Genomic DNA, 11,180 nt, shown 5'->3' with positions numbered 1-11,180 from the left:
GTGAGAATTCGATTCTTATCTGTTCACAGACTCTACAAATCTCAAAACACCTTCCTGAAGAACACACTGGGGGATAAATACAAAAAACCTCATGGATTTAGCCATAGATCATATATATTTTGAATTGTCACTCTTTCACTCAACAAATAAATATCTCCTATGTGCCAAATCATGAGCTAGAAGTTGGAACAGCACATTGCATAGAGAACTTGGTCCCTAGCCTGAGGGATTCAGAATCTTGGGCACCATCATTTCTGTTTTCATCATTGTTGTCATCAGTGTCTTTTGAGACATTCTTATTTTGATCTCCCTTGATTTTTATATATTATGATTATTTCCAATATGATTTTAAAATAAGAATTTTATACTTATGGAAAAATATATTTCATCTAATTTGAAAAATAAGGAAACAGTGCTTTGCTTTCCCTAGCCTGCCTTCTCATTTACTGTAAGATAATAATTTTTCTTTTTCAGGGTTCATTTTGATTTTTTGCAAAGGATTTAGCAATGAAATACAAAAATCTCAGGTATTTTCATTAAGCTAATTTTTTACTTTCCTCACATATAGGCTATATGCTTTATTTAATATCTTTATTCTTTACATTAAATTAAAATTGTTTTTAAAATGACTGTATTTCTATTGCTGTTTTGACATTTCATTGATCAATATTTCTCTAAAGATATTAACTTTCTCTAGGATGCAGAGAAACTCATAGAACTTACACCAAAATTTCTACTGAATGAATTTCCCCACCTTCTTGGTGATTGTACACCTGCCTTCCTTATAAGGAGAACAAGGAAGTAAATCATGTTGAAGTTGCTTTTAAACACAGCTTTTCTGCTTTACCTGTCCAGGTAGCCTCTGTTTTCATTTCAGTCTTAATGAAAACTTTCTAACTTACATCTCAAGTTCTTTTCAAAGCAGTGTAAGTAGTATTTAAAATGTTATACTTCAAGAAAGAAAGACTTTAACGATATTCAGCTTTGGTCTTGTAACGCTGAAGGTAATTCATTTTTTAATCGGTCTGCACAGCAAGAACTGAAACGAATGGGGATTGAACTGCTTTGCCTGTTCTTTCTATTTCTAGGAAGGAATGATCACGTACAAGGTAAGACCTACATTCTCTGATATATTGCTTTCGTGGTATGCTTGACAAACCTGTCATTTGGTTCAGAAATTAGATCTGAAGTCATATTTTATTTGATCTGTTACATTGCTCTTTTGTCATTGAGTGAACACTTTAACAAATTACAGACAAACACCGGGCAGTTCCCACAGTGAATGCTGTAGGCTTAAGGTAAATAAATACAAAGGTTGCACAGGCATTTTAATGAGGAGAATTAAATAACATTACTGCCCAATGGAACTCAGTGCCATTATGATAACCATTTTTGAAACTTTTCTATTTTATTCTACCACAAGATCTTCCACTTAGGAGTAATAATCTTGAAAGAGAAAAAGGATTTATTTCAAAAACAGAAATATCTTGTTTAAGAAAGAAGCATTTTTTAATGGTTGCAAGTAATTTTTAAAAATTAAAGTGGCACACATTGACTAAGAATAATAAATAGGATAATCCTGTATTTGTGAACTTTCACATTTTAAGAAAAAAGAGGATGATAATTTTGGCTTATAAGACATACATACTTTTTAATAAACATACACATATTTTACATGTGATAGATGTAAAATACAAACTTTTATGTGAATTGCTAACATTTCGAGGACTGATTTTGGATACTAAACTAAACTTTGATGTTGTTTTGTTCAAGTAATGTAAGAGCCATCAGTCTCATAAATGGAATGACTGAAATTGTACTTAATCCCTGCGTCTTACTGGGTCTAAACCTAGGTGGCTGTGCCCTGGGAGGTGCAGAAACCTGTGAAGACTGCCTGCTTATTGGACCTCAGTGTGCCTGGTGTGCTCAGGAGGTAAAATAAATGACCTCAATGTGTTTTTAAAACCTGCGTGCAGTTAAATTCATGTTAATTTCCTCAGTGATATTTCTGATAGTGACTTGCTTTTTTGTGGAATTGTATAAGTAAAACAAATCAGGAAAGGAGAAGGTGAGCATTGGTAGATCAAAATGGCATTCATGTGATTACTTTCAAAAACAATTTGTAGAAGGAGTGGATGTCAAATTATTTGGAAAAAATTTTTAACTTGGGATTTTTTTATTTTACCTGGTTCCTTCTTTTATTGTAAAGCCATTTCTAACAGGTTACATGTAAAATATGGAGGCTGTCTGGATAATCAGAGATCATGGAGATGATATTTTCTAAAGTTAAACATACATTTGATGTTCATATTATAGTTGTATTCCATCTGGGTACCAGGATCCATTCTGAACTACTGCTAGGTTCTAAGGGATGTGTTTTAAGTTTGGGGCAAATATTACTGGTCAGACATTATCCAGTTCTTTTAAAAATGGCATTTTCATAAACTCAGTGACTCTGTACCACACCAGTGACAAAGTTCCAAATAGGAACTCCTTATCTGGTCAAACTGAAAACTATGTGAAAGCAGTATGAAGATGATTGGGAAATACGTACCAAGCCATCCTAAGACACTAGAGAGTGACGTCTAACTGATTCATGGTAAGAAAGAGAGGCATTAGCTTTCTGAATTTTAAAACAAGTCTCTACCCACTGGATCTCACAAAGATAATCTAAACATAAATCAAACCATACGAATACCAAGTGCAGTGAGAGCTGAGTAGCATGCTCAAAGACAAACAAACCTCGACACCAAACTCAGAACTGGGTTCTACCTGTGGAAACCCAAACTCTGAGTTCAGTGTGTATCCATGAAGTGTGGCCTCACAGACAAGAGAGCACAGACGCAGCTCAGTCCCCTACTACGGCCTTGACCAACACAGCCACAAACAAAATTCAAGAGAATTATGCTTTTTTTTAGTTCCTGTATCAAAGCAGGATTGAGAATATACAAGGAGGGAAAAAATCATGTTTTTTGGATATTGACTTCTTGAAGAAGTATTAGTTTCATGCCAGAGAGATACAACAACAAATCAGCCTAGAATTTTCATTTAAATGCATTTTTCAGCATTTACTGAAGAGAGTTTCCTAAGTTGCTGCTGATAACTTTACTTGTGTATAATACTTGGTAGCCAAATTGTTGTCAAATTGTAAAACCAAATTATTCTAAGAGGCCACTCTAATATTAGAAGTAGTTATGAGGATGCCAGTTGAGGCAGTTGGAGCAAAAAGTAAATTAGGCTTCTGCTTAGGGCAGGTAGAAAATGATCTTTTGGCAAAGGCTATGACTAGAGGTGATAGCAATGACACTGTGTTGAGAAGGATTCTGAAGCCTTGGCCAGCCACTGTTTCCCTTGGTTACATCATGGGAAGTTACAGTTTGCCATGCCTGGCCTAGAGCTTCAGACACACACAGGCCTACTGATAGATAACAAATTGTATTCTCAAAATCAATTTCAGAAGAAATCTAACTTTCCTAGTTGATGAAAACAGCAAGAGTGGCTTGGAGTTCTAAGAGGCAAGGAAAATAGTATGAGCATTGGTTTGGTTTTGTCTAAGCATGAAAGTCAATGGGCAACAAGTTCCCCTTTGCATAGTGTCATGCCCGCTCTAGAGCAGCCATGCCTATCAGGTAAGACAGGTATTTAATCTATTAGCTCCATCTCCCTGTTTCGGGTGTTTCAGAATTTGTACGGCCACATCTCTGCTGGGAAAGACTACATCTCACTGCCCCTCTGCAGTTTCCTTGTGGGAAACTCCTGTGTCCCATGCAGAAAAGCAGACTTTTTTTTTTTTTTTTTTTTGAGACGGAGTCTCGCTCTGTCGCCCAAGCTAGAGTGCAGTGGTGTGATCTGGGCTCACTGCAAGCTCTGCCTCCTGGGTTCACGCCATTCTCCTGCCTCAGCCTCCCTAGTAGCTGAGACTACAGGCGCCAGCGAAAAGCAGACTTTTAACCCATCTTTTTCACTTTTCTTCCTCACTTTCAAATCTTGGAGAAAGTTATAAAGGATCTTGAACTAGAATACTTCAAGACTCTGGGTTTGAAGTCCACAGGAGGTCAATTTAGGTGAAGTAATGCTGCAATATAAGGGTAACAGACCAATGCATACAACTGGCAGAGAGTGCTACATGGGGGAGATGTTGCAATCCCTACCCTTTAGGAATCTGCAGAATCTCTCTTTATCACTAGATTTGGGGATTGACACCCTGGAGCCCTTGGACAGTGTGTCAATTCCCAAATCTAGTGATAAAGATTTGATCGTGGAATCAAACCTACAGGTCACCCTGAGCAGATAAATTCATGGGATGATGTCAGCTCTGTGAACCCAACTGTTTCAAGGATCTGGTCATGGCCTGGGACAAAGCTTTAAAGAAGTGAGCTTAAGACACAGACACACACACACACAGACACACACACACACATGCAATTGTTATGTGAATTCAATTGAATATAATTAAAAGGAGACTCCAGTTTTACTCAGAATTTTACTGACAGAATTCTCTGGTTGTTCACCTATAACTTAACTTTAGACCTATAATCAATGTTAGTCACGTAGGGATACAATATGGCAAGATGCTTAACTAGCAAAGTGTGCAGAAAAACTTTCAATTGCTGGTATCTTATAAAGAAATTCAGATTTATTTTCTTTTTCTGGTTATTGTTTTTCTTTTTCTTTTTTAGAATTTTACCCGTCCATCTGGAGTTGGCGAAAGGTGTGATACCCCAGCAAACCTTTTAGCTAAAGGATGTCAATTAAACTTCATCGAAAACCCTGTCTCCCAAGTAGAAATACTTAAAAATAAGCCTCTCAGTGTAGGCAGACAGAAAAATAGTTCTGACATTGTTCAGATTGCACCTCAAAGCTTGATCCTTAAGTTGAGACCAGGTATGTTAGGATTTGGCTCATGTAAATAGATCTAATGTCATATATGGTAATTCTGCTACCCCACTAATGTGTCTTGTATCATATTACATATCATTGATTATTATGACTCGAATTTCCCATTCTTAAGAAAATAGAAAATTGCTAGGCTCACACATTTCTTTATTCACATTGGCCCCTGGCACCCCAATTGTGTTACTAAAAAAGCCTTCTCTAATAGTAACCATATAAATTACTCAAATGTTATTAAGGCTTACCTCACATTTCTTCAAGGGTTGTAATGTAGATTTAAACTCTCTTTTATTTGGTTCCCCTTTTCTAAAATGACACACAAAAAATTCAGCTTATCTTCTATCTAAATGGATGCTAGTTCTCCCAAGGAGATATAAAATATCCTAACTTATCCTCCAATAGTTCTAAACTCACTGCTGAAAGAATTTAATGGGTTGGTTCATTTAGGATCTTGACCACACAGTTAATGAAATCATATGTATTTCAGTAAGTTCTTATTGAGGTGAAATAGCCAGCTGACCCAGCGAGTGGCCAGTAGCAAATAAACCTCAGTGTGTTTTCCTGGGTTTGCTTTTCCTGTTGGGCTTTGCAGGTGGTGCGCAGACTCTGCAGGTGCATGTCCGCCAGACTGAGGACTACCCGGTGGATTTGTATTACCTCATGGACCTCTCTGCCTCCATGGATGATGACCTCAACACAATCAAGGAGCTGGGCTCCCGGCTTTCCAAAGAGATGTCTAAATTAACCAGCAACTTTAGACTGGGCTTTGGATCTTTTGTAGAAAAACCTGTATCCCCTTTTGTGAAAACAACACCGGAAGAAATTGCCAACCCTTGCAGGTAAGTAAATGATTCTCTTGGCATCTTTGTGTGCTGATTTTCTGTGGAGATACTCCTGCTCTGAGCTGCACTTTCCAGGAGCTTGCTAACTCCCTGGCATTTCTGCCTTGTCTGGTTGGATCTCAGCAGTTCTCTCAGGGGACTAGGTTGCTTAGAGTGGAGGTGAGGTCATCTGAACTACATGGTTCTAGCTGTGGGTCCTTGAGGCCTCTGCATTTGCCTCCCAGTATAGGGCAGGATGTGGCAAACCAGAATGTGTGTTATGCAGGCAAGGGAACCAAAACTTTCACCATAGGCTCCATTGGATGGTGCCCAGCCCCAGCCTCTCAGACACTTTCTAGCCTCAGTGGCCACCACTTTCTGAGGTTATTTGAGAATAACCTTCACTTTCCCGGAGTCTTTCTCCATGACAATGACTTCTGGCAAAATAATAATTTTTGCAACTTTCTCTGACATACTTTGGGAAATATTGGTTTCTCTTATTGCTTGGAGAAGGCCAATGCAGCCTTCACTGCTATTAAATTACGTAGTAAATGACTCCATAGGCAATGACTCCATTCTCATATGCTATAATAAGCTATTAAAACCACATATTATGCAGGCGATGGTAGAGGACAAATTGCTTTGTGATGGCTTACCTGTGCAGTGAATGACATGGTCAGAATCAAATATTCTCCTATTGAAAATGAGCTACCATAATGCTCTGTGCCAGATCTTGTGCTGAAAGTTTTACATACATGACCTCATTCAGTCTTCATAATAACAGCAGGTTAAACAGCAGGTTAAAGCTAGTTTAATAACATCAGCCCTATACTCAGAGGAAGTAAGAGGCTCTGAGAGATTAGCTATTTGCCCAAGGCCACGTGACTAATCCATGATCTGTACCAAGATTTGATTTGTCCCAAAAGCAAGCCCATTACTGCTATATATCTAGTATATATGAAATAATTTTCCAAATGTTTATTAATTTATAATACTTTTATACACCAAAGGCATCAATCTCTATAAAAGATAAACAGCTTTTATTATACCATTTAAAAAACATCTCAGTGTAGTTCCCAACTACAATCTAACATAATAAAAAATAATTTAACCATAAAAGAAATTTCTCAGTGATCGTTAGACTTAGAAATTTTGTTTGGTTGCAAGTATCTGAGACAGTGGCTTAAAAAGAGAGCATTTTTGTTTTTTGTGTTTTGTTTTGAAATGGAGTTTCACTCTGTCACCCAGGCCAGAGTGCTGTGGCATGATCTCGGCTCACTGTAACCTCTGCCTCCTGGGTTCAAGCGATTCTCCTGTGTCAGCCTCCCGAGTAGCTGAGATTACAGGCACCCGCCACCATGCCCGGCTAATTTTTGTATTTTTAGTAGTGACTGGGTTTCGCTATGTTGGCCAGGCTGGTCTCAAACTCCTGACCTCAAGCAATCCACCCGCCTCGGCCTCCCAAATTGCTGGGATTACATGCGTGAGCCAGCACGCCCAGTCAATATTTTCTTTTCTCTTCTACATAAAATACAGAGAAAGGCCATTCAGGGGTGGTATGGCAGATCCATAAACATGAGGAATCTAGGCCATTTTCCTCCTTTCTGCTTCACCATTATTGACACTTGGATTTTATGTTCACGGTCCAAGAATGTTGCCGGGGCACTAATCATTACTTCTTCATTTCAGTCAGAAGGAAAGGAGGAAAATAGGGGCAATAAGGGCACTGTCTGCCCACTCGCTTGCAACTCCTTTTAATGTATAGTTGACATGCCTAAAATGCACAGATCAAAAACGTTCAGTTTCATGTGTTTTGATGGTTAAATATACCATTGCAATCAATATCCAAAACATGATGTAGAATATTTCCATCACCTCAGAAATTTCACATTACAGTCAGTTCTACCACTTCAGAGGCAACCACTTTCTATTTCTATAATTTATATTGGTTTTGCCTATTCCTGAATTTTATATAAATATATAATGTAGTATATGGCCTATGTGTTTGGCTTCTTTGGTTCAACATTATGTTTTGAAGATTTACCTATGATTTTGTATGTATCAGGAGTTTGCTTCTTTTTGTTTTAATTAATAATCCATTGTATATATTAACTACATTTTATTTACTCATTCTTTCATTGGTGGACATTTGTGTTGTTTCCATTTTGGGGGGCTATTATGAAAATGCTGCTATGAGCACTTGCATAGAAGTCTTTGTATAGATGTATGCTTTTACTTCTCTTTGATAGACACCTAAACTGGAGTTGCTGAACTGTATGATACTTCTAATTTTTAAAGAAACTACCAAATTGTTTTCCAAAGTGAACGTACCATTTTGCATTTCCTTCAGTAGTGTGACAGGGTTCCAGATATTCTATATCCTTACTGACACTTGGTGTTGTCAGTTTTTAAAATTTTAGCCATTCTAATAGGTGTGGGGTAGCATCTCATTGTAGCTTTAATTTGCATCTCCTTAATGATGAATGATGTTGAGCATCTTTTCCTGTGTTTATTTGCCATTCTTATTTCTTATTTTGTGAAGTTTCTTTTCAAATCTTTTGCCCATTTTTTTAAGATTAGACTGTCTTTCCAATATTGTGTGGTTAGAGTACTTTATATATGCTGGATACAAGTTTTTTGTCAAATATATTTTGCCAAAAAATACATATTTTTGTCAAAAATATTCTCTCCCAGTTTATAGCTTGTGTTTTAATTTTTCTGGCAATACCTTTGGTCAAGCAAAAGTTTGTAATTTTGATGAAGTCCAGCTTATTAATTTTTAATTTTATGGTTAGTATATTTTATGTCCTAAGAAATTTTTGCTTACTGTAAAGATCACAAAGACTCTTCCTATATTTTCTTCTAGAAGCTTTATGCTTAACGTGCTTACATTTAGGCTTCTGATCTTAGATTAGTTTTTGTATTTGGAATGAGAAGAAAGGTCTAGGTTCATCTTTTGTTTCCATAGAGATAGCTAGTTGTTCAAGCACTATTTGTTACACAAGAATTTCTTTTCCACATTGAGTTATCTTAATGTCTTTGTTGACAAGCAATTGACCATATATGTGTGAGTCTAATTCTGGACACTATTCTGTTTCATTGATCCATTGCATATACCCATGTAACCACTAATGCCTCACTACCTCCCTGACTGAGCTTTATAAAAAGTCTTGAAATCAGGAGCATAAATCCTCCAACTTTGTTCTTTCATTTTGTTTATCCTAGATCCTTTGCATTTCCACATAAATTTTAGAATCAACTTGTCAATTTCTTCAAAAAATATGCTGAGATTTTTATTGAGACAACATTGAAACCATAGATCAATTTGTGGGGATATTGAACATCTTACACATATTGAATTTTCCAATCATTTTACATGACATATATCTTCATTTATTCAGATCTTGTTTAATTTCTCAGAGCAATGTTTTGTCATTTTCAGGGTAGATATCTTGCACATGTTTTGTTTTATTTATTTCTAGAGACGTTTAACATTTTTACTTTCGAATTCTTTGTGGATAACATGTAGAATTGCAATTGATTTTGCGTATTCACTTTGTATCCTGCAAACTTCATAAATTTTCTCATTAGTTCTAGTGTGATTTTTATAGATTCCTTAGAATTTTCTGCGTATATGATCACATCATCTATGAATAACAACTTCTTTTTCCTCCAATATCTATGCTTCTTCTTTCTTATTTCTTACCTTATTGCACCGACTTGGGTCTCCAGTACCCTTTTAAATAGATGTAGTAGGTGAGGAAAATCTAGTCATGTTCATGATCTTAGGGAGAAAGGATCAGTGTTTTACCATTAAGTATGTTGTTAGCTAGTGGTTTTTCATTTCCTTCCATCAGATGAAAGAAATTATCTTCTATTCCTTGCTTGGTAAGTTTTTTTAAAAAAAATTATAAATGGTTGTTAAATTTTATTTCCCCAACTTAAGAGGTTTTGCCAGAAATACTCATCACCTTAGACTTGCATCTCATTGGCTGGCACTTAGTTACATGACCACAGTTAACTACAAAGGAAGCACATTGCTAGATGCCCCTCCAAAATCAGCATTCTGTTATTAGGGAAGAAAGAAAGATGGCTACAAGGTGGCATCTACGAGTAGTTCCTGCAACACTGAATACATAGATTTCTATAAAGAGTTATAAAGATTTATACCCTCAAAAATTCTGTATAATAAAAAGTAAGGTATGATTATTGTTATTAATTGCTTGATTCACTTGTAAAGGGAAATAAGCTTGGTGCTAACAACCTCTTAACTATCTAACATAAAAGTATTGCTAATGCTTTTGGCCCCATTTTTAAAATCAGAGAATATTATACCTGAATACAATTTGTATTTAGTTCTTTGGTATATTGTGTGTCTTTCCCCTACAATAAGCTTCCATAGAGAGATTAGTAGGGCAATTCCATCTAGAATTCCAAAGTGCCACCTCTGCCCCGGAGGATATATTTAAAATCATTCCTCATGTCACAGATCAGGTACGATGTAGCAACACGTAGTACAATAATAACCATGGGAACCAATGAGTGTGGAATGTTACCAGAGAAAATAACTAAAATTAACAAGGTTGGATGGCTCAGCTAAACTGGTAGCCCAGCACCTTGAACTAACAATAAGACCCTGTCCTTAATCGGGCTTCAAGTAAATGAAAGCAGTTTTGCTCTTTATTTACCTCTGACTGTACTTTATTCACCTCTGACTGTACTTTATTCATGCATTTATTTATTCATTCATTTCTTCAATAAAAATTTACTGAGTTCCAACTATGTACCAAGCAATGTGCTAGGCATGAGTATATTTGGAAGAAAAAGACCTGGTCCCGGTTCTCAAGTAGCTGAAATCCTTTGAGGAAGCAGGTACATGGTATCGCATGGTGATTAACCACAAGGGCTTCGGAGTCAGCCCTGGATTCAGTCTTGATTCATATATTCACTCATAATGTGACCTTAGGTGAATCATTGCATCTCTCAAGTCTTCGGTGTTTTCGCTGTAAGTCTAGAATAACAATGCCAATCACAAAGAGTGTTTTTTTTTTTTTAAGTATACTTTAAGTTTTAGGGTACATGTGCACAACATGCAGGTTTGTTACATATGTATACATGTGCCATGTTGATGTGCTGCACCCATTAACTCGTCATTTAACATTAGGTATATCTCCTAATGCTAACCCTCCCCCCTCCCCCCACCCCACAACGGTCCCCAGTGTGTGATGTTCCCCTTCCTGTGTCCATGTGTTCTCATTGTTCAATTCCCACCTATAAGTGAGAACATGCAGTGTTTGGTTTTTTGTCCTTATGATAGTTTGCTGAGAATGATGGTTTCCATCTTTATTCATGTCCCTACAAAGGATATGAACTCATCATTTTTTATGGCTGGATAGTATTCCATGGTGTATATGTGCCACATTTTCTTAATCCACTCTATCATTGTTGGACATTTGGGTTGGTTCC

At 36.7% G+C, this 11,180-nt stretch overlaps 1 protein-coding gene across 2 annotated transcripts in view; it reads left to right on the top strand.

The window, feature by feature from the left end:
- The first annotated feature begins 808 nt into the window (after nt 1-808).
- ITGB6 (integrin subunit beta 6) overlaps nt 809-11,180 on the top strand; it is a 101,319-nt gene continuing 90,947 nt past the window's right edge. Inside the window, 4 exon segments of one of the 2 annotated variants that reach the window (NM_001131561.1) lie at nt 809-1,109; nt 1,854-1,933; nt 4,680-4,711; nt 5,486-5,732. In NM_001131561.1, the coding sequence (NP_001125033.1) occupies nt 1,095-1,109; nt 1,854-1,933; nt 4,680-4,711; nt 5,486-5,732 (374 nt within the window). In that variant the 5' untranslated portion in view covers nt 809-1,094. 2 annotated transcript variants of the gene reach the window in all.

This window comes from Pongo abelii, chromosome 11, assembly GCF_028885655.2.
Source record: "Pongo abelii isolate AG06213 chromosome 11, NHGRI_mPonAbe1-v2.0_pri, whole genome shotgun sequence".
Lineage (NCBI taxonomy): Eukaryota > Metazoa > Chordata > Mammalia > Primates > Hominidae > Pongo > Pongo abelii.
The sequence above is the reverse complement of the archived record's forward strand: the minus strand, read 5'-3'. Positions and strand labels throughout refer to the sequence as shown.